We start from the raw sequence: 23,859 nt of genomic DNA, 5'->3' as shown, positions 1-23,859 counted from the left end.
ATTTTTGAAAAAACAATCTTCCAAATGCTAGCTGGGGCCATACTTGCCTGGACAGAATGTCTCTATACATACTCGTATGTAAGTTTGGTGACATTTAGAAGGTTTGGAAATTATCAGACCACAGAAGTGGTGCTGTCGCTTAACGACTTGTCCCTGCTCCTTAGCTTATTGCAGATAGTTATGGCATGTTCCGATGATCTGAATAGACTGTCGAAGGTGAGTCCTAAAGTCTTGCGCATCACTCCGATAGTGGCCTGTGGTGAATACACAACCATGGTCAAGGATTTTCTTCAGGCCCGACACGTCAAACTAATAATATTCAGAGCAAACACTCCACGATGTCTTGCTCCTAAAGCGAAAAAATAAAAAAGAATATGTATGTGCTGAATTTCCGGTTTGGGGTCAGTCTGGTACATAGAACCTGCTGCCGTCTGTCTGTCTGTCGGGCTGGCTGGTGCACACGATAACTCTAAAAACTATGGGCCCGGTAATATTTAGTCCGAACATAAAGTTCAAGTTCAATGATGGACCATATTGGGCCTTCGGGCAACTTCCCCAAACATTGAAGATCTTAGAATGTCTTCTTGGGTCTATAGAGAACTGTTGTCTATAGCATACTCCAGAGGTCTTCTGTTGTTGGAAAACCTAAAAAGATTTTCTTTTGTCTATGGATTACGTCAAGATGTCTTCTTTTGTCCTTAGAAAACCTCAAGAGGAGTTTTGTTTTCTATGGAATACCTCAAGAGGTTTTCTGGTATCTAGGGTGGACCTCAAGAAATATTCTGTTTTCTATTGAAGATCTCAGGAAATCTTTTTCTGTTTATAGAAACTGTTTCCTATAGAATATTTCAACAAATCTTCTGTTGTCAATAAAAGACCTCAAGAGGTCTCCTGTTGTCTATACAAGACCTTAATAGGTCTTATGTTGTTAATAGAAGACCTTAAGAGATTTCCTGTTGTCTAAAGAAGACCTCAAGAGGTCTACTGTTGTGTATGGAATACCTCAAGAGGTCCTCTGTTGTGCATAAAAGATTTTTCTATTGTCTATAGAAGACCTCAAGAAGTTTTCTGGTGGCTAAAGCGGACCTCAAGATCTCAGGAAATCTTCTTCTGTTGTCTATGGAAGACCTAAAGGCTTCGACACATAAGAAGCATGGCATTCTTGCTTAAGTCATATCTGGTAAATAACTAAAGACAAAGTTCGACCTAATTCAAATGTGATTCTGATATCTTCCATAAACAACAGAAGACGTATTAAGGTATTCTATAGACAACAGAAGACTTCATTAAGACCTCGACACATAAGAAGCATGGCATTCTTGCTTAAGTCATATCTGGTAACTAAAGACCAAGTTCGACCTAATTCAAATCTGATTCTGAAATCTTTTTATTAGGTCGAACTTGGTCTTTAGTCTTTTATCAGATATGACTTCAGCAAGAATGCCATGCTTCTTATGAGTCGAGGCCTTAATGAAGTCTTCTGTTGTCTATAGAATACCTTAATACGTCTTCTGTTGTTTATGGAACAGGTTGTTTATAGAATAGGTCTTCTGTTGCTGTTGTCTATGGAAGACCTCAAGAGATTTTATGTTGTGTATGGCGGACCTCAAGAGGCCTTCTGCTTCCTGTTGAAGATCTTAGGAGAACTTCTTCGCTTTGCAACGGATGTAAGCAAGGAATCATAGCTTCGCAGTCGAGAGGGGGTGCTTAATTTCGCATTAGGAAGGATATTCTTCAAAATCCCACCAAAGCACCAGTAGGAGCTAGGCAGCAGCAGCTCAGTGTGGTGCAGATTAATCTGCATCACTAGGGGTGAGCCCATTTTCAAATTTATTTTATTAAATAATTTAAGAATATGTAACAGGGTTCCGCACCTACTTTCCAAAGCCGAGTTAGAGGGGAAGTCACCCTAACTAATATGGACGACTCCGAAGTTATGGACTGGAAGGTATCTGAAGAGTGTTTTTTTTCTGATCACAAGATGATATTCTTCAAAGTCCCCATAACTACAGAGAAACAAAAACCATACAGGAATCCCAGGAGGACAGACTGGAACAAGGTCTGGTCACTAACGACTTCGGTGCTAAACAGTCCTCAAAGGCTGTCTTCAGCAAAGGAAGTCGAGGAAACTGTAAATGTCCTGAGTAAGTCACTCCTGAGATACTACGAGTATTCCTGTCCAATTACCTACCCTGAGAAGAAATCTCAGCCGGTATGGGGAAATAAAGACCTGGCAAACCTCCGTAGAGCAGCCAAGAAATCATATAATAAAGCCAGTAAATTTTCTCTCAGTACAGATTGGGATACCTATAGGGTTAATTTCAATAAGTACAAGAGTGAAATCAAGAAGGCTATACAGAGATCTTGGGCTTGCTTCGCTGAGTCTATAGAAGGAGTTAACGAAGCTGCCAGGTTTCGTAAGATTCTATCCAAGGACCCCAAACCCATAGGTAGTATTAAACGAGAAAACGGTACGTGGACTAATTCTGGTCTAGAGACTCTAAATCTGTTGTCAGAAGTTCATTTTCCAGGCTGTACTGATCTAGATGTAGATTTGCAGCAAACAAATCATAATCAGGGCTGTACGGCACACGACGAGCAACTGATTGATAGATTGACTAGCATCCCAAGACTTAAATGGGCGATAGACAGCTTGCAGACCTACAAATCCCCTGGACCGGATGGCAGTACACCGGCTATGCTGCCAAACGTGGCTGATTCGGTATTGTCAACCATAAAGGAGATATATAGAGCTCGCTTGCGTATATCGTACATACCTAACTCATGGAAGGAGCTAACGGTGACTTACATCCCCAAAGCTGGGAAGCCAAGTCACACACTACCTAAAGACTATAGGCCTATTAGTCGTTCTTCCTTCCTCCTTAAAGCTCTAGAAAGACTACTTGACTACGACATTCAGTCACATTTAGGCCCCACTATTATAAGCAACTCGCAGCATGCCTATATTAAAGGCAAGTCAGTAGATACTGCCTTGCACGATGTGTTTGGATATATTGAGAGGAATATGGAGGGATCGAGCTTCACACTTGCAGCCTTTCCCGATATATAGGGAGCCATTAACAATGTAAAGCTTGAATACATTCACAATTCGCGCATCAACGCAGGAATTTCCTCTATCCTTGTTATGTGGGTTGATGAGATGCTGAAGAGCAGAATCATCAACTCCCATCTAGGAGAGAGTTCCGTAAGGAAAACTGTTTGCAGAGGTACGCCACAAGGAGGAGTTTTTTCACCCCTTCTTTGGCTCCTTGTAATAAAAGAAATTCTTGTGAAATTCAACCAGATAAGGATGAAGGTAGTAGCTTATGCTGACGATGTTGTTATCCTCATTAGTGGCAAGTTCTTGCCTACCATATCAGACCTTATGCAACGTGCTTTAGTGCAGCTGTCACGCTGGGCTCGCGCCAATGGACTGGGAGTGAAGCCAGCAAAGACAGAAATCGTACTATACACGAAGAAGCGCAAACTTCCCGAATTCCTCCTACCAAACCTGTACGGAGTTGCCTTAAAACTTTCTTCGGAAGCCAAATACCTCGGTGTGATCCTGGAACAACGCCTAATCTGGAAAAGGAACACTGAGGAGAGGGCAAAGAGGGGTTTTATGGCACTCTATTCCTGCAAGAACTCCATTGGCAAAACTTGGGGCCTCAAACCAAAGGTCATACACTGGTTGTATGACACAGTGGTTCGTCCCATACTTACCAATGGCGGGCTTGTCTGGTAACATGCTCTCGGGAATAGTGCACTTCTGTCCAAATTATCCAGTTTTCAGAGAGCTGCATCTCTGCTCATTTCTGGTGCTATCAGAAGCACACCTCAAGCCGCTTTGAATATGATACTTGATCTCCAACCTCTGGATATCATTACTTACTTTCAAGCGGCGAGGACGGCTTTCAGGCTCAGAGAGACAGGGGTGTGGCAGTGTTCACGATTTGGCCATGCAAAGGTCCTCTCTCCTTTTAACGAACTACTTGAGTTCAGTGGACTCAATCACATTAGTGATTACATACCCACTTCACTCAACTTCAAACCAATAAACGTGGCAATTCCCAGCAGGGATGCCTGGTCTAGTGGCAATCCTCCTCTTGGCGGTCTGGCCATCTATACAGGCGGCTCCATGATGGAGGATGGCACAGGAGCGAGAATCAACCAATTAAACCATCCTTCAAACTCAATAACAATTACAGGGTCTTTAAGGCAGATATTTTTACCATCAGAAAAACAGTGGAGATGGTCAAAGAACTTGAGAGCAGCCTTGAAGGACCCGTGACTATATTTGTCGATAGTCAAGCGGCCCTTAAGGCCCTTAAGTCGTGGATCATAAATTCAAAAGCTATCCTTGACTGCAAAATCGCTCTACTTGAAGTACGTGATATCGTTGATCTTTGCTGGGTTCCAGGACACAGTGATATAGCGGGGAACGAAAAGGCTTATGAACTCGCACGGGATGGCTCTCAGTCGACTGACTTACCAGTAGAGTCATCTACCAGACCACCAAAGTGCTACTACATCCGAAAACTTCGCGGCTTCTTTCTTGAGAAAGCAGGGCAAAGATGGCAAACGGAACCTCTCTCTCTTTTCACTAAATAAGTTAGGGATAAATACCACTGTAGGACTTATTACCGGTCATAGCATGGTCAGATCCCTAGCTTCTAGATGGGACAACAGTAGTGTAGACTACTGTAGGCTATGTCAAGATCCAGAAGAAACAGAGACGGTCGAACATCTGATATGTAGGTGACCCTCGCTTCTCACGAGGAGACACCGATACTTCGGTAGATATGAGATAAATACTCTGATTTTCTTCTCCGACATAGATCCCATCTACATATACCAATTTGCCAAAAATCTAACATGGCTTGGCAAACGAAACTAATTAAATTTTACTGCTTCTCCCAACAGGAGGATAAAAACTGCAGCGCTCACCACAACCTCAGCAGCCACACACCCTTATCCATAACCATCAGTCACCTCTAACCTACACAGTTTTTCTATTCATCACATCAAACCACAACAACATTATAACCACAAGCAATAACCAATCCTGTTCACCTACTTACTTACACATCACTTCAGAATCTGCAATAGACTAATCACCAAACACAACTTTTTTAAGGATGATCACAATAGACCTCAAGGTCTCCGAGTGGAGTAGCAGCCAACAATGTGTAGCTGCGCGTCCTAAAACCAAACCACCTGTTCTTTTATGGGCGTAATGATAGCGCGTTGTCAATAGTGGCCCTAAGCAGGAACAACTACTTCGGTACCGCTCCTCAAGAAGCGTTCTGTTGTCAATGGAAGACCTCAAGAGGTATTCTGTTGTCTATGGTATACCTCAAGAGATTTTGTGCTGTCTACAGAAAATCTTAAGGGTTCTTCTATTTTCTGTTGAAGACATCACGGGGTCCTCCGTTTCCAATACAAACATCAAAACGTGTTCGGAAGCCTATAAGACACCTCAATAGGTCCTGTGTTTTCTATAAAAGACCTCAACAGGTCCTACATTTTCTATTGAAAACCTCAAGAAGTTTTCTGTTGTCTAATAAAGACCTTAAGAGGTATTCATTTTTCGTTAAAATTAGTGCACAATAACCAAAAAATCCAAAGGCTTTAATGGAAAGCGGTTAGCAGTGTAGCTAAGAAGTTACAGATGAATCAAATATAGGCATACAAACACCTATGCCATTTGACGGAGCGGTGGTGTAGATTCCAATCGAATTTTGGGTTAAGTAAGCCATGGTATTAGATAATGAGTAAATATGCTATGAGTCAAATCATACGTCTCAGAAGGGTATCCCATAGTCTGCCATTTAGTATCGAGCGGTTAATATCATTCATATCACAAAAGCCATGATGTCCCACTGCTTTCGAATTCCCGGATGGGACGTATTATGTACATACGAATGTTTAAGATTTATTTTGACTTAATAACCTCTGCCATAGCATAATACATTTTTATATTGTCAAAAAGATTATTTCTTATTACCACCCTCCAGACTGCCTCTTCATTACGCTGGAGGAAACAACCCGTGTGACATCTTAATTATGTATACTTCAGCCGATAATAAAAACTAATCACCAACATCAACTGCTAACACCGTGGCCATATATCATTTTACACGTGTTTGCAGCAGCAGTTTCAAGATGACGATGATGTTGGCATAATTCTATGCTGTGTACATTTCCTGGTCTTAGGAAACATTCCATGAAAACATGATGTGGCATCTTCTTCTTCTTCATCATCGCTGTGACTCTCGCTTTGTCTGATACACAGTTAAGGTTAATTCAATGACTTCTAACGACATGTTCATCACCTTCGAGGTGGAAAATCAGTAGCAACACCATTCACCATACATTGTTGCTTTTGTTGTTGTTGTTGGATTTAGGCCTTGATAATCATGAAAAACCATTGGAGCATCCCATTAACCGGGCCCGTATTGATTGATTACATCAGGAAGAGATATGGGATTCCGCAGTTTACAAATCAAAACAACAACAAAAAACGAAGAAAAATGAGAAAAGCTGCCCATATAAATGTGAATTCAATGATGGTAGATTAAAGTTAAGTAAGTAAGTGAATGAATGAATGGATGAACAGAACAGAACTGCCAACAGCCAACACAAAAGGGAAGGAAATGGCAAGCAGGCAGGCAGGCATTGAATTGACAACGGTTCCGTATTGTTGCTTTATTACTTACGATTGGTTGGTTAGAAATAAACCACCACAAGATTCATAAAGATACACTTCCGTCTGTCGAACCATCCGTCTGTATTTCCCCTGGCCGTTAGCAACTTAACCGCGGCTGACAGCGTTTTCTTGCAAGACCAAAGAAAACAATAAAATCAAATAAATAAAATTCTCTGCTGTGAATCCGAGTGATATCGACGTGAAAAGCCACATCCACACCGTCCACATTTATTATTTTCAAACACCAACAAATTTTAACATCCATTGCTGACTGCCACCTTAGATTAGCATCAAGACAACAGCAGCAGCAGCAACAACAACACGAATAGATGGGACATATTATCACCAATGCCCATGTTCAAGAAATTATTGTATTTGCCGAATGAGGAAGATGCCAATAAAATGCCATCTGAGAAGATTTAATGTTAATGTTCTGCAAAGGAAGTCATAAAATGTAGGATTTTTCTTTATGCTTTATTAAAACTGGAAAACAACGAGCATAGAATCGGATTATTTACTTTTGTCTTCGGTGTGGACTTTTATTGAGACGACTGACTACAATTGCAGTCTTAAAAAAACAAACAAAAAAAAACACAAATAAGCTCAAGGACAAAATGAGATTTATGCCAAGCAATTTGTCATTAAATGGTAAATCATTTTTTATGGCCACATCGCTAATGGTAACGAGTTCTAAATACCATCAATCTCTGATATGATCTAAAAATAATTGCGAAAGGGTTCATTGTTACTTTGTGAAAATTTTGTAACAACATTTTATTATTTTATGCTCATTAATATTGTGTACAGAGTACAGGAGATTAAAGTAAGTGTCTTTTGTGTTATTTTTCTATTAATGAACTTCAAAAGAACCTCCAGGCGAAATCACAGATAGCAATAATCTGTGAGCCGAAGAAGCTAGGATAATTTCATTACAAGTATTTACGAATAATGAGTTACTTTCTAAAAATTGTGAGTATGAACTCTATGTTGGCAAAGGCACAACCAACCGAATGCGACGAGTTGTAAATGTAACCGTAGAATATCCTTTAATTACAACAGGTAGAGCTTTCGTCTACCGATATATACAACATTAGATATTTTTCTTATAACGTCTGCTACGCATGAAAAGGTCATAAGTCCATTTTTAGAAATTGTTCAGGAGGAAAAAAAAACATTCTACCGATCTCTGTATTAAAGATTTTATTATGGTGGTAAAGGCAGTATTCTTCGTTTACTTTTTCCGCTTGAATACCTGTATTTTGTTTGATCCAATTCCATCGCGTTTGGGTGATAATTGGATATCTTTGGACTTACGACCTTTTCCTTGTATAGTTTTGAATTTTTGTTAGGACTTGCGACCTTTTCCTTAAATTTACGATTATTTTTAAATAAAATATTTATAATTTACTTAACAATGTGGAAAGGATATTATAAGCTTCTTTTGCCCAATACGATGACACTGTGCAACATTTTTAAGGTGATCTTGTGCAAACAATTCGAACTGAGAATTTTTTGAAAGTACAGACCCAAACGACAAGGAATCCTAGTTGGGTTTTGTTGTGTCAGATCCAGCTCGGATTTTATGGCCCCATCAAAACATGGTTAAATATTGTGTTTTTAAAGAAATTCGGGGCTATATCTCTGAGACCAATGCGAATATTCTTCTGACCTGAAGCAAATTTGTAGATAAGGACAAGAATAAAACATATGGAGAAATAATGAACTCGAAAAACTACATTTATTGCCCCAAATATCAAAATATATGCAAATATGCCACAATTTTTATACATTTCGCACCGTATATCCAAAACTGTTAATTTTTTCTTTTAAATAAATAGATGAGTATTTTTTGAGCTTGCGGTCATTATTCAGGGTTTTTTATTTATTTATTTGTACCAATATTTCCACCATAAAAGTTAATTTTTTCTGAATATTTTCTTTTGGAAAAATATTCCCTGGAATGTAATACACAACTCTTCAGAACATGTCATTGTTGTAAAATGCCTCAATCCCGTTGTTTTCAGTACATTTTTCAACGACGATTTAATAAAAATGTCAATAATGTAGTGAAATCCAAAATGCGAGAATAAACTGTTGGTGTGAACTGCGTTTGAAATACGTATTGTAAAAGATATGATGCAAAATCCCGCTGAAACAACATGAAGTAAGCATTTTAGAGTTTCAGAATGTTCTAAAGAATTGTTGAGAACTTTATTTGGAAGATTTTTGCAAAGAGTTACTTGGCTCAACTCCCAATATGTTAGCCGATACTTACCAGAATTTCAGCAATTATGTAATATTTTTTTATATTTTATAGATTTTGATGCCCTAGATGGAGTTTTTCTTACTTACTTACTTAACTGGCCCATTACAGAACATTTGTTCTATAGGCCGAACTAAGAAGAGATCTTCACTCCTCTCTATTTGTTGCTTTGCACTCTGGAATACCGCGCCTTTTCATCTCATCATCCACTTGTTTGCGCCATCTATTCCTTGGCTTGCCAATTCTGCGTGCACCGCCATGTGGCATGTATTCATACGCCTTTTTAGCGGGTTCATCATCGCTCATTCTTATGATATGGCCTAGCCAACGCAATCGCTGCATCTCGTTACGTTTAACTATATTGATGTCGTTGTATAGCAGATACAGTTCGTGGTTCATGCGACGTCGATATTCACCGTCAACGCAGATTGGTCCGTAGATCTTTCGAAGAATTTTTCTCTCAAACACACCAAGCACTGCCATGTCTGCTTGCGCAAGTACCCATGCTTCGGAGCCATACATTAGCAGGCGTAGTATCAGCGTTTTGTATAGTGTTATTTTTGTTTGACGAGATGTGGCTTTGTTTTTAAACTGCTTACTTAAACCAAAGTAGAATCTGTTGGCCAATACAATTCTTCTTTTTATTTCACAACTGATGTCGTTTGTTGTGTTTACGGAGGTGCCGAGGTAGACGAAGTCTTTTACTACCTCAATATTATAGGAACCAACTTCCACAGTCGGTCCGAGCTCAATGGACGCATTGCGCGTCGACACCATCAACTTGGTCTTCTCTCCGTTTACCGCCAGACCCGCTTTAGCAGATTCTCCTTCGACCTTTATAAAGGTATCAGTTACTTCTTTTACTGATCGGCCCATGATATCTATATCATCAGCATAAGCAAGTAACATGTGACTATTGGTGTAGATTGTGCCACTTCTTTTGACGTTTGCCTCTCGTATAACCTTTTCTAGCAGGATGTTGAAGAGGTCACACGAAAGGCTGTCTCCTTGTCTGAAACCTCTTTTGGTACCAAACTCTTCGGAGAGGTTCTTTCTTATTTTAACTGAGGACCTCGTGTCAGTTAAAGTCATTTTACAAAGCCGGATGAGCTTTGCGGGAATACCAAATTCAGACATGGCTTGGAATACCTTTGAACGCAGCGGGCTGTCGAAGGCTGCTTTATAATCGACAAAAAGGTGGTAGGTGTCGATCTGCATCTCTTGGGTCTTCTCCATGATTTGCCGCAGGGTAAATATTTGGTCAATGGTGGACTTGCCAAGTCTAAAGCCGCATTGGTATGGCCTAATTATTTCGTTGATCATAGGCTTTAGTTGTTCGCACAATATCCCTGACACTATCTTGTAGGCAATAGGGAGGAGACTTATGCCCCTATAGTTAGAGCATACAGTCTTATCTCCCTTCTTGTGGACGGGGCACAGGATACTCAGGTTCCAATCGTCGGGTACTCGTTCTTCCTGCCAGATGGTGCTAACTAGCTGATGAATACACCTTATCAGCGTGTCGCCTCCGGTTTTGAACAGCTCGGCTGGTAAGCCATCGGCCCCTGCTGCCTTATTATTCTTCAGCCGATTTATTGCTGCCTTTACCTCATCTTGGCTGGGCGGTATACATTTAATACCATCTTCTGGGATTGGGACTGTGGTATCTTCGTCGTCTTCGCTGGTATTGGATACCAACAGATTTGAAAAATGTTCTTTCCATATCCTGAGTACACTATCTGTATCAGTTACCAAATTACCTTGCTGGTCTCTACAGGAGGATGTGCCTGTACCAAAGCCATCAGTTTGATGCTTGACTCTTTGGTAGAATTTTCGGACTTCATTCTGGCTCCTGTACATCTCGATTTTTTCACACTCCCGCTTTTCCATCTCTCTCTTTTTCCTGCGGAAAAGACGTTTCTCCTCTCTCCTTTTCTCCCTGTATCTCTCTCGTGCGCTACGCGTTGCTACGGATTGTAAAGTAGCCTTATATGCCGCATTTTTCTCTTCGGTGGCAGCACGACACTCCTCATCATACCATGGATTCCTTGGTGGAGGTCTCTGGTATCCAAATATGGATTTTGCGGCTGTTTGCATGGAGTGGGCAATGCTTTGCCATTGCGCTGATATGTTATCGGGATGAGGAGTGCTTTGATTAAGCAATTGGGCTAGTTGAGTGGAATATGCTGTGGCTATCTGTTGTGATTGCAGCTTACCGATGTCTAACTTTCGTGTTGTGTTTGTTTGTACTTTGTTTGCTACGTTTAAGCGGGTGCGTACCTTTGCTGCAACAAGGTAGTGGTCCGAATCAATGTTTGCGCCTCGGAACGATTGTACATCCAACACGCTCGATGAATGTCTTCCATCTATCACAACATGATCAATTTGGTTTCTTGTTTTCTGATCTGGAGACAGCCAGGTGCCCTTATGAATATAGAGATGATTAAATCTGGTACTGCTAACTACCATGTTTTTTGCAGCTGCAAAGTCTATCAGCCTCATGCCATTGTCAGATGTTTCACTGTGGAGACTGAATTTCCCGACTGTTGGGCCAAAGATATTCTCCTTTCCAATTTTGGCATTAAAATCGCCTAGAATGATTTTAATGTCATGGGCAGGGCAACGGTCATAAGTTTCTTCTAAGCGCTCGTAAACTATATCTTTGGTCTGTTCGTCCTTTTCTTCAGTGGGAGCAAGAGCGCAAATAAAGCTGATGTTGAAGAATTTAGCTTTTATTCGAATTGCAGCAAGTCTTTCATTCACTGGGGTGAAGCTGGATACCAGATGTTTTAGTCTCCGACTAACTACGAATCCACAACCAAACTCATGCTTTACGTCATGGCAGCTATAATACAGTGCGTCACCTTTAGGTGTTGTTGTGACGCCTTTCCCAATCCATCGTATTTCCTGTATGGCAGTAATATCGGTCTTGTACTCTTCAAGTACGTCTGCCAATGCGAAGACTGCACCTTCTCTATAAAGAGTGCGAACATTCCAGGTGCAGATTCGCAGATCATGGTCCTTAAAACGTTTGCGGGGTTCGTCAACTTTAAAGGGGTTTGTTTTTCTTTTCTTTCGTTTTTTCATAGTAGGCTGTTTTTTCTAGGGGAGGGTTACTAACCCGACGCCCAAACCCAAGTTTTTAACGTTCTTATGGGTGAACGCGCGGCACATGTTAGCTCACTACCTTTAACGGGTGTTAAAGGCAGTTCCCCAGGTGACACCACGGGGAGGTCAGTGTCCACTTGAGATGAAAGAGGGACCAAGATAAATCCTGGGCTTTGCCATGTTAAAACCGGTCAGGACCGTTGTTTGGTATCTTCCATCCCCTACGTTTTTCTTATGTGGTCTTTTCAACAGATAAGTTCTACTAGTTTAGGGCTACAATATTGCTAAACACAGCAAGGCCAAATTCCTATTCGTTTCTGAGATATAGGCCTAATAAATGCAAAAAGTGTAGATTTAGCCCGGTTTAGATGAGGCCATGAAATCCTAACTGGATCTGACAGGACAAACCCTACTAGGGTTTTTGTAGTCTAAATATGTACTTTCAGAAAATGCATACTAGAAATGCATACTACATTTTCAGTGTTGCATAGTGTGATCGTAAAATGTAAAATGGACCAAAAACAATTTTTTCATTTTACTTTGCAGCGGCTATGGAAGTCGCAATAATGGTTTGATCGGGGCTCAATTTTAAGTAAGGTTTTGGTTTTCAACAAAGAAGAATCTTGTAATTTAACATGATGATAATTAGCAGGTTAAATGAACCGAATCTTTTGTGTCACGCTAGAGTACCCATTTGTAGTTCAATATCGACAAAATTTCTCACGACGGAAGATGCTAATAATTGTGGAAGATGATCGGATAATACTTGGCTGGTGAAAATAATGGTGTTAAAATAGCCAAGTTTAATTTTTATACCCTCAACATTTATGCTAACGAGAGTATATACACTTTCATACGGGCAAAATGTGCCTCATCGAAATAATGATTTTAGACCCCAAGTATATTTGGACGAAATCCGTTTCAGACAATTTGAAGCTAATTTAGCACTGTCCGTCCGTCTGTCTGGCTGGCTGGAGCGCACGATAACTCCCGAAAGGATCAACCGATTCGGTCCAAAATTTGGCTTTCGTAATATTTTGTCCAAACTTAGTTCAAGTTCGAAAATGGTTATATCGGTCCACTCCTTCCGGTACCTTCCCCACAAAAGTTCGAAAATGTTCGGAAAATTTGTAGGTACGATAACTCTTGCACGTCGTTAAATGTTTACCAGATTTAGACGAGGTTCCAATATGGACTCAATCGGTCAACTCCTTCGGGTACGTCCCACACAAAATTTCGGATAATTTCAGTTTAGGACCTGCTCTCGAATCGCTTTGATTTTTGTTGTAGCAACTATTATTCACTGCCCCCATACGACGGTACAACTTTCATTAGGGGCAAGTCCATACTTCCTGAAAAAATAGCCTGAAAGTTACAAAAAACCCCTATGACACCGTGTGTAGTGGTTGGAGCACATGATAACTCTCGAACGGATCTGCCGATTCGGTGCAAAATTTGGCCTTAGTAATATTTTGTCCAAACATAGTTTAAGTTCAAAGATAAGCCATATTGGGCCACTCCTTCAGTTACCTCCCCCACAAAAGTTCAAAAATGTTCGGAAAATTTGTTCTTAGGTAACTCTTGAAGGGAGTGGCCAATTCGGTCCATACTTTACACATCCTAATATATCTACCAGATATAGATCAGGTTCAAATATGGACTATATTTTTCCACTTCATCCGGTACCTCCCACACAAAATTTCGGATAACTTCACTTGAACACCTGGTATTGAATCACTTTGATTTTTGTTGAAGCAACTTGCATTCGCTGCCTCAATTACGATGGTATAAGTTTTTTCAGGGGCAAGTCCATACTTCTAGAGAAAACATCCGAAGGGTGTTAAAACCCCCTATGGCACCATATGTAGTGGCTGGAGATCCACTTCCATAATAGTCCATGTCTATCCATTCCATTAAGTATATCCTCAGCAAAACTTTTGATCTTTAATCCTTATCAACATTTTTGTCGCTTCATATGCCCAAAATTTTTTAAAACCCCCGAAATACAAACTTTTTTTGGGGAAAAAATTGTTTCAATATACACAGGCTGAGGGTATATATCTGTCGGCAAAGCCGACTGACACTTTTTTACTTGTTTAATTCTAATTTTATTACTATTTTTCAAACGAGTGCAAAGGACTTTTCTCAATTATTCTTGTATTTTGTGTAAAAAAAAGCTGAGACTTTTTTACTAATTTTATTTTTCTTCTAAAAACGGCAATAAATAACAATTTTTACATTTTATACAAAAATACATTAAGAAGACTTTCATTTTGTTGGTTTACGATAGGCAATTTAGCTACGAGTAATTTCTCGCAAATTTATGCTCAACAACTCGATAATTTTACTCGATAACGAATGTTGTCATCCCAACTTTGAGTACTCGGTTCGAAACAACTCGATATGGAATCACATAATTAGGCCCCCATTGATGGTACAACGCAGAACATCCGCACAGCATTCAACACCAACCCGCATGATACGCTGCACCTTTTTACGGCCCAGCCAACTAACTTCAATCTCGCTATGGACAAATCATCCTATTCAACTTAGAGTTGGAAGCAGAGCCGAATCAATAAAATAAAGACATATAGTAGCTGCTACAAGAACAACTGGATGTCACCCCTTAAATGAAATAAACGTTATTTTAGTCCTTAATAAGGAAAAAATCATTCACTCCTGCTACCGGAAAAAGAAAACTTTTGAGAAAGATGTTGGAAAATCTAAGTATAATTTGTATATAGGCTTGTATAGGCTCAAAAAAACACCAGAACGAAGTTTAGTAGGTCCAGCTGGTTGCCTGTGATTTATTGCCTCATAAACACGCCGTTGGACCAATTGGGCTTTACTTGGGTTATGCTATGAGAATACAAAAAAAATTTAAATCTATCCAAATGACGTGTTATGGCACACGGTGCCATAACACGGTAAAACCGACGAGAATACCTTCAAGGTCATTCTTGTAGAGAATTTTCATAGCTACAACATTTTGTTTAGTCCCATTTTGATATGACTTGCGGTTTCTAAGCAAAATCGTGAAAACCTAAACAACCCCTAAAAATGTCAACTTAAATCGCGATTTATTTAAAATGCGCTATGGCGATTTTTTTGTTTTTTTGATTTTTCTCTTCCATAAGCATTGTAGTTTCAGAATCCGCAAAAACTTCCGAGGTGTAAGCACCTTCCATTTAAAATTGTTTCAAGAGCACCGTGGGCAATTCACACAAAAGAGAACCAAAGAAGATGATCATTTTTTATTTCAAAATCATGTATTTCGATTAAACTTGTTATTTGTAACAGCCTAAAAGTATACTTTGTTTAAGTGTCACTAAGACATAAGTCTACAGTGGAGACTCTCCAATGCCTTTTTAGGATTGTTCAAAAATATATTTTTACGTGCCAGAAAGTATACTACAATTTACGTTTTGACCCTTAAATGTCAAAATGGTTTTAAATTTAACCCCATCTAGTAAATTATTAGCTCTGAAATAAAAAATGCTTGAATCAATGCAATAAATTCAAATACAATTTCCTACATTTGTGAATGAAATGAAATTTCAATAAAAAAATAATATTCTTAAGGTCCATCCACAATATCACCGAAATAATGAAACAAGTGTCAGATTTTAATATCTTTTGCATTAAACATTAAAATATTTATTTCTTTTTTCATAAATTTCTCATTTTTTCGTACATTTTTTCTGTCGTACTACTCATTTTCCAAAAACAAAAAAAAAATCAAACAAAAATAATTAAAACTTCATAATGATAAACTTTAAACTAAAATAATTAAATTATGTATATGACAAAATAATAATACAAATAAAAACAAATAAATTATTAAAAAAAATAAACATTTATATTCTTATCTTCATACACTTTCATAGTTTTTGAAGGTGTTGGTTTTTTGTGTGTTGTCATTGTATATTTCTAAGAATAAAACTTGGATTAAAATTGGAAAAAATATGTATGTACTTTAATTAATATAATATATCTTTTTTTATTATATATTTCTTTTTTTGTGAGAACATTATTTTTAAAATCTACCATATCTTCTTTTTTGTGGGATTTTTTGGAAATTTTATTTTGTTTTTTTTGCTGTACTTTTCTTTGTTTTTGTTGTTTTTTTTTTGTAATTTCTGATTATTATCCTTTAAAAATACATATCGCAAAATGTTACCCTACAATACAATTAATCATCTTCCTTTGCTCACAAACATTTTACAGTTAACTTTTTTTCCTATAATTTTTTATAGATTTTTTGTTTTTATCATTTATTTTTATTCAATTAAAATCTTATAAGAATTGTTAGTTCTTGGTTTGTAATGATTGTTTTTGTAGTTTTGTATTAAATGGTGTTTTCTGTTGTTTTCGTTTTCCCTTATTTTCATCAATTTTAAAATCATTTTATTTTTCAATCCATTCTTCCTTCTGTGCTGTCATCGCATTTTCAAGCCCTGGCTGAGCATTTAGAAGTGAGAATTGCGGTTGTTGTTGGTACCGCTAACAGCTTTGAAGTATTGTCTATCGGCACGACGGGAAGTATGATTTTTGGATTGAACATCACGAACTTTATTGGCGCGTTTAATGGCCGAACGACAAATATCCTTACGTTCCTTTTTGGATTGGGTCTGAAATGATAAAAACAAATTCGTTATTAATTATTGTTAAAGAAAATACAACACAGAATATCTATCGAGATACTAAGACTGTTCAGGGGCTACAATAAATCTAGCCACTTAATCTACTATTAATCCTTAGGTATGTACCAGTTTTGCTCCTATGAATTGGGACGAAATTCTAACAAAATAATCTTATTTGCTTATAAACTTATATTAGCAGCAGAAACATAGGTCCGTGACTAACCAAACCAAAGTTCCCGATTAAGGATAACTTTTCTTTTTAGACAAAAGCTCTGTTCCTTTACGTTCAAGAATCTTCAAGTTTTACAACTTTTTACTCGAAAAGCGTTCCTTTACTTCTGACACCGTACAATTCATATGAGAGCAGTTTACAACTTTTACTATTTTTGCCGGTTTTACCATTTTCAAAAGTAAAGGAACAGACCAAAAAATGCGTAACAGCCATAATAGTTAATTTTGAAAAGAAAATGTTCATATTTCTGAAAACAATTTGCGGATATGTGGGTTAAATTGTCAAGAAGCAATTCGCCACATTGCTGAAATATGTATTTTCCAAAGCATACTTTGAGGCTGTTTTGAAACAGCGTTAAAAATTAGAACTGTTCTTTGAAATAGTCTTATTTTAGAAATTAGAAACAACAAATCGCAATTTTTACCCTCAGCCTATGAAAGGGTTTTGCAAAATGTTGGTCATTACCGAGGGAAGTATGTAGAATAAAACTATAGCGTTGTAACATAGACAACAAAGGCTACTAAAAACTTAAGTGTCAGAAGGTGTATGAAGGATTGTCCCAAAATATTGTTGCAGTAATAATCACAACGACTACCAGTTATTAAAATTTTAACACGATTTGAGATTAGGCTTAATTTGTATCAAAGCGTAAAACTACTGATTTCTTCGGAGCAGGAACGTGAACGAATGGCCCAACACAACGATCTTGGAAGTGAATCTAATTTTGGGAATCATTTCTTTCTACAGTAACCGTGCCAACTAACCATTTAAAATGGTCACCGTGGGATTTTTAAGAGCTTTTCTATAGAATAGAAGACCTCCATAGGAGGCTTCTATAGAATAGAAAACCTCCATAGGAAGCTTCTATAGAATAGAAGACATCCATAGGAGGCTTCAAAAAAGAAGACCTCCATAGGAGGCTTCTATAGAATAGAAGACCTTCATAGGAGGCTTCTATAGAATAGAAGACCTCCATAGGAGGCTTCTATAGAATAGAAGACCTCCATAGGAGGCTTCTATAGAATAGAAGACCTCCATATGAGGCTTCTATAGAATAGAAGACCTCCATATGAGGCTTCTATAGAATAGAAGACCTACATAGGAGGCTTCTATAGAATAGAAGACCTCCATAGGAGGCTTCTATAGAATAGAAGACCTCCATAGCAGGCTTCTATAGAATAGAGGACCTCCATAGGAGGCTTCTATAGAATAGAGGACCTCCATAGGAGGCATCTATAGAATAGAGGACCTCCATAGGAGGCTTCTATAGAATAGAAGACCTCCATAGGAAGCTTCTACAGAATAGAAAATCTCCATAGGAGGCTGCTATAGAATAGAAGACCTCCATTGGAGGTTTGTACGGAATGGAAGACCTCCATTGGAGGTTTATACAGAAAGGAAGACCTCCATTGGAGGCTTCTATAGAACAGAAGACCTCCCAAGAGGCTTCTATAGAATAGAAAACCTCCATAGGAGGTTTCTGTAGAATAGAAGACCTCAATAGGAGGCTTCTATAGAATAGAAGACCTCAATAGGAGGCTTCTATAGAATAGAAGTCCTCCATAAGAGGTTTCTGTAGAATAGAAGACCTCAATAGGAGGCTTCAATATAATAGGAGTTTTTTTTTTGTAGGAAACGTCCTACGGAGCCTCCTATAGAATAGAAGACCTCCATAGGAAGCTTCTATAGAATAGAAGACCTTCATAGGAGGCTTATATAGCATAGAAGACCACCATTGGATGCTTCCATAGAACAGAAGTCCTCCACAGGAGGGTCCAATAGAATAGAAGACCCGCATAGGAGGCTTCAATAGAATAGGAGGCTTTTTTCTAGAAAACGTCCTACGGCGCCTCATATAGAATAGAGGACCTCCATAGGAGGTTTCTATAGAATAGAAGGCCTCTCTAGGAGGCTTCTATAGAATAGAAGACCTTCATAGGAGGCTTCTATAGAATAGAAGACCTTCATAGGAGGCTTCTATAGAATAGAAGACCGCCATAGGAGGCTTCTATAGAATAGAAGACCTCCATAGGAGGCTTCTATAGAATAGAAGACCTCCATAGGAGGCTTCTATAGAAAGAAGACCTCCATAGGAGGCTTCTATAGAATAGAAGACCTCCATAGAAGGCTTCTATAGAATAGAAGACCTCCATAGAAGGCTTCTATAGAATAGAAGAGGCTTCTATAGAAAAGACGATCTCCATAGGAGGCTTCTATAAAATAGAAGACCCTCATAGGATGCTTCTATAGAATAGAAGACCTCCATAGGAGGCTTCTATAGAATAGAAGATCTCCATAAGAGGCTTCTATAGAATAGAAGATCTCCATAGGAGGCTTCTATAGAATAGAAGCTCTCCATAGGAGACTTCTATAGAATAGAAGACCTCCATAGGAGGCTCCTATAGAATAGAAGACCTTCTTAGGAGGCTCCTATGGAATAAAAGACCCCCACAGGAGGCTTCTATAGAATAGATTGAATAACCATTGGAGGCTCCTATAGAATAGAAGACCTCCATACGAGGCTCCTATAGAATAGAAGACCTCCATATGAGGCTTCTATAGAATAGAAGACCTCCATAGGAGGCTTCTATAGAATAGAAGACCTTCATAGGAGGCTTCTATAGAATAGAAGACCTCCATAGGAGGCTTCTATAAAATAGAAGACCTCCATAGGAGGCTTCTATAAAATATAAGACCTCCATAGGAGGCTTCTATAAAATAGAAGACCTCCATAGGAGGCTTCTATAAAATAGAAGACATCCATAGGAGGCTTCTATAGAATAGAAGACTTCCATAGGAGGCTTCTATAGAATAGAAGACTTCCATAGGAGGCTTCTATAGAATAGAAGACCTCCATAGGAGGCTTCTATACAATAGAAGACCTCCATAGGAGGCTTCTATAGAATAGAAGACCTCCATAGGAGGCTGCTATAGAATAGAAGACCTCCATAGGAGGCTTCTATAGAATAGAAGACCTCCATAGGAGGCTTCTGCAGAATAGACCAGCACAGGATGTTTCTACAGAATATAAAATCTCCATAGAAGGCTTATATCCAATAGAAGACCTCCATAGAAGGCTTATATACAATAGAAGACCTTCATAGGAGGCTTCTATAGAATAGAAGACCTCCATAGGAGGCTTCTATAGAATAGAAGGCCTCCATAGGAGGCTTCTATGGAAAAGAAGACCTCCCTAGGAGGCTTTTATAGAATAGAAGACCTCCATTGGAGGCTTCTATAGAATAGAAGACCTCCATAGGAGGCTCCTATAAAATAGAAGACCTCCATAGGAGGCTTCTTCGGAATAAAAGACCCTCATAGGATGCTTCTACAGAATAGAAAATCTTCATGGGAGGCTTCTATAGAATAGAAGACCTCCATAGGAGGCTTTTATAGAATAGAAGACCTCCATAGGAGGCTTCTATAGAATAGAAGACCTCCATAGGAGGTTTCTATAGAATAGAAGACCTCCATAGGAGGCTTCTATAGAATAGAAGACCGCCATAGGAGGCTTCTATAGAATAGAAGACCTCCATAGGAGGCTTCTATAGAATAGAAGACCTCCATAGGAGGCTTCTATAGAAAGAAGACCTCCATAGGAGGCTTCTATAGAATAGAAGACCTCCATAGAAGGCTTCTATAGAATAGAAGACCTCCATAGAAGGCTTCTATAGAATAGAAGACTACCATAAGAGGCTTCTATAGAATAGAAGACCTCCATAGGAGGCTTCTATAGAATAGAAGACCTCCATATGAGGCTTCTATAGAATAGAAGACCTCCATTGGAGGTTTTTACAGAAGGGAAGACCTCAGACATGGGGTGTTGATAAAGAAACCTAGTTGATCCCTTATTAAGCAATAGGCCGATCTGTGGTAAGCTGTGCGACACCAGTGTGGTATGCAAATGTTAGAGCGACACAGTGGAAGGATATTCAAACTAGTCAAAATGCCGCACTGAGACCTGCAACAGGGTGTCTACACGTGTCACCTGTGGACCATATTTATGAGGAGGCGAAGATTTTACCGAAGCATTGTCTTGTGGACAGACTTCCAGACTTCAGGAGATATCTTCATGTACTACAGAAAATTTTCCAAAGGAAAAAGAGAACTTCTAGATAAACGAGCTTGTCAGGCAGGATGGATATCATTCACACTGATGCAGTATAGGCTGACTTCCGTGTTGTCAGTTGCTTTGTATTCGTGCATGAAACTAGGGGTTCTTAAATCGAGTTCCATTCTAAAGAAATTTTATGAAATTGCAGTAGTGGGGAAATCGATTTAAGAACCCCTAGTTTCATGCACGAATACAAAGCAACTGACAATACGGAAGTCGTCCATAGTGTCAATGACCTACTCGGAGACCACCATCCCATCCATCACAGCAGAAGAATGCAAGCTGCCAAGCAAGCCCGAGTGGTTTTATTTCAATTAAAATACTCCTTATCCAGTTAAAACCAAGCACCCGCTCACTCTATTCGTTATGGACGAAGCCAGTCCAGGATGCAGAATCTTTAAATCTGAACACAGAGGAACCATGACCATAAAACTGAAAATGATATACGATAACACATATTTGGTTGCTACAACAACAACATCGGATGGACGAGGCTAAATCGACTGCAGATTATCAGAATTGGATTTTGTCAAAATATACTTGGGTTCCAAGGCAGGGACGTAGCCAAAAATGCATATTGACACCACTTCGGGGTGGAACTCGATTAATTTGATGTAGGCTGGCAGTGGAGATCGTTTAGTATTTGTCCCAAACACAGATTAAGTTCGAAGGACGACTTCAACGGTCCACTCGTTTGAGTACCTTTACCACAAGATCTCATTTGAGTTTTTGGAAGCTAAATGTTGAAAATGTACCCAAAATTTGTAATCTCTGAGTCGCCTCCGTACTAAGTCCCTAGCTGAGGGTATATTTATTTAGCGACTAAAACCAAAACATATTCCCTTGACGATTCGTGCCGGTTAATATGAAAAGGCCAGAGAATTAGACTACTGGTCGGACTAGTCTATAATTGTGTCTTACCTTTTGTGCGCTACGAGCCATTAATTCCTGCTTCAATTGAGCAACACTTTGGCGATCTAAACGGAAACCAGCCGATGATCGCTGTTGGACAGCTTGAGAATTCTGTTGACAACAAAAAACGACATTTTCATTACATCATTTATCCCTTGTCATCTATTCCATTCAGCTACACTTACCTTACGCTGAACATTCTCCTTGTTATTAGCTAACTTTTTATCCTTCTTGGCCTTCTTAACATCATCGAGATCAAATTCAATATAACTTTCAGCTGTATCCTCTTGGACCGATCTAATACTATGATACACCGACATGCTAAAATTACAAAAATAACAACAATTAACGGTAAGTTGCTTTTTGAGTTTTGTTTACAATAACATCTTCTTCATCTACACCATGTTATTTCACCCACCTTGGATGCTCAATCAATAGGTTCTCATAGGGTGAAGCTTCCATATTGATGGGTCCAATGGAGGTGAAACATGGTGGTGGTGTTACGAACCATGATTCGTCCATGCTCTTGACATTTCCCATGATGCCATTCACTGGTGCCACTTTCACCTTATCCGGTTGAATAAGAGCAGCAGTAGCTGAGGCGCTTGTTGCAGCCACATACAGCGAACGGCTAATGCCACCGGCATCAGCTGTCATCCCGGTGTTGGGTTTGCCATTGCGGCTTTCGTTTACTGTGCGGGAGGGGCTTAATGTTGAGACGCTTAGACCGCTACTGCGGTTATTAACGTTATTGGCTTGAGTGGTGTTGTTAGTGCGGGATTTTTGCAAAAAGTTGCGTTGTTTTTGTGGTCTTGGTCCACTATAGAGGGAATGCGAATTGATATGTTGTTGGCGGCGCTGTTGGGCCAATGGGCTGGGGGCAATGGTGGGTTGTTTGACCGATTTGACGACCTCAAGGGTAGGTTCAATTGTTTCTTTCTCGTTTTCCTTGCGAGATTGAGAGACGTCTTCGTCGTCTGGAATGGAAGAATAACAAATATTATTTTTCTCAGTTTATGTTTTTATTTTTTTGCCTCTACTCACCTTCCTTTTCAACAATGAACCACTCGTCTTCGTCGAAATCTTCGTCACAACTATCGCTAGGCGATGCTGATGATGATGTTTTGGTCAGTGATTTTGTACTTTCCGTCGACTTTGTGCTATTATTTCTAACACCTCCACCTTTACGTTTGTTCTGTTGCCGAGTGTTGTTACGTTTATTTTTGCCACGACGTATGGCACGTGCGTTATTTACAGTTGCGCTACCACTACTGATCGCTCCTGTTCCAGTTACTGATGGCGTTAACGAAGTTACTTCTATAAGATTGTCAACATCGACTTTGGTTGGATTATTAACAACGTTCTCCTCAATATCACCACTTTCTTTTGTTTCACTCGGATTCGGATTAGTTGCAGTAGTATTCGAACCAAATAGATACGATGCAATACTACTCAACATTATATGAGCTCGGATGCGAGAGTTAGAGAGCTAAGAGCTTTTGTGTATTGTATTTTTACAACAAAAGGGGCGGTTTCCGTATCACTTCTTAAGGATGTTTCCTTAAAGCTTTAGAATAGTATCTAAATTTTTAAATAAATATTGCTTTGAGATCAAAATAAGTTGTTCCGCTTGCGTTCCGTGGGATCCTTTTTGTAACAGGAATTACTTTGTAGCTTTGTTGCAGTTTTTTTTTTTCTATACAATATTTATGTATCAGTCTTTTGAACTATTGTAGCTCGTCAACTGCAAGTGGAGGAAGGGAAGAAAATAGATGGTAATTAGTAAAAAGTGAAAAAAACTATTTGTTATAAATTGTGTAATTCATGCTTTGTTATATATAAATATTTCTTATATATGTATGTATAATAAATCTTGTA

The 23,859-nt window shown here is 39.0% G+C and overlaps 1 protein-coding gene across 4 annotated transcripts in view; it reads right to left on the bottom strand.

Annotated features, from left to right (window-relative positions):
• Nucleotides 1-16,337: 16,337 nt before the first annotated feature.
• Nucleotides 16,338-23,859, bottom strand: part of TP53INP (Tumor protein p53 inducible nuclear protein) — a 50,695-nt gene continuing 43,173 nt past the window's right edge. For 2 of the 4 annotated variants that reach the window (XM_073985714.1, XM_073985713.1), the window contains exons 2-6: nucleotides 23,026-23,725; nucleotides 22,400-22,958; nucleotides 22,167-22,302; nucleotides 21,991-22,092; nucleotides 16,338-16,711 (exon numbers count right to left, since the gene is read on the bottom strand). In XM_073985714.1, coding sequence (XP_073841815.1) covers nucleotides 16,550-16,711; nucleotides 21,991-22,092; nucleotides 22,167-22,302; nucleotides 22,400-22,958; nucleotides 23,026-23,440 — 1,374 coding nt within the window. In that variant the 5' untranslated portion in view covers nucleotides 23,441-23,725 and the 3' untranslated portion in view covers nucleotides 16,338-16,549. The remainder of the gene's footprint in view (nucleotides 16,712-21,990; nucleotides 22,093-22,166; nucleotides 22,303-22,399; nucleotides 22,959-23,025; nucleotides 23,726-23,859) is intronic. The other 2 variants (XM_073985716.1, XM_073985715.1) reach the window with 1 other exon arrangement.

This window comes from Musca autumnalis, unplaced genomic scaffold (assembly GCF_047663935.1).
Source record: "Musca autumnalis isolate F117 unplaced genomic scaffold, ASM4766393v1 scaffold_4, whole genome shotgun sequence".
In the NCBI taxonomy this organism is placed as follows: Eukaryota; Metazoa; Arthropoda; class Insecta; order Diptera; family Muscidae; genus Musca; species Musca autumnalis.
This window is presented reverse-complemented; position numbering and strand designations above follow the sequence as displayed.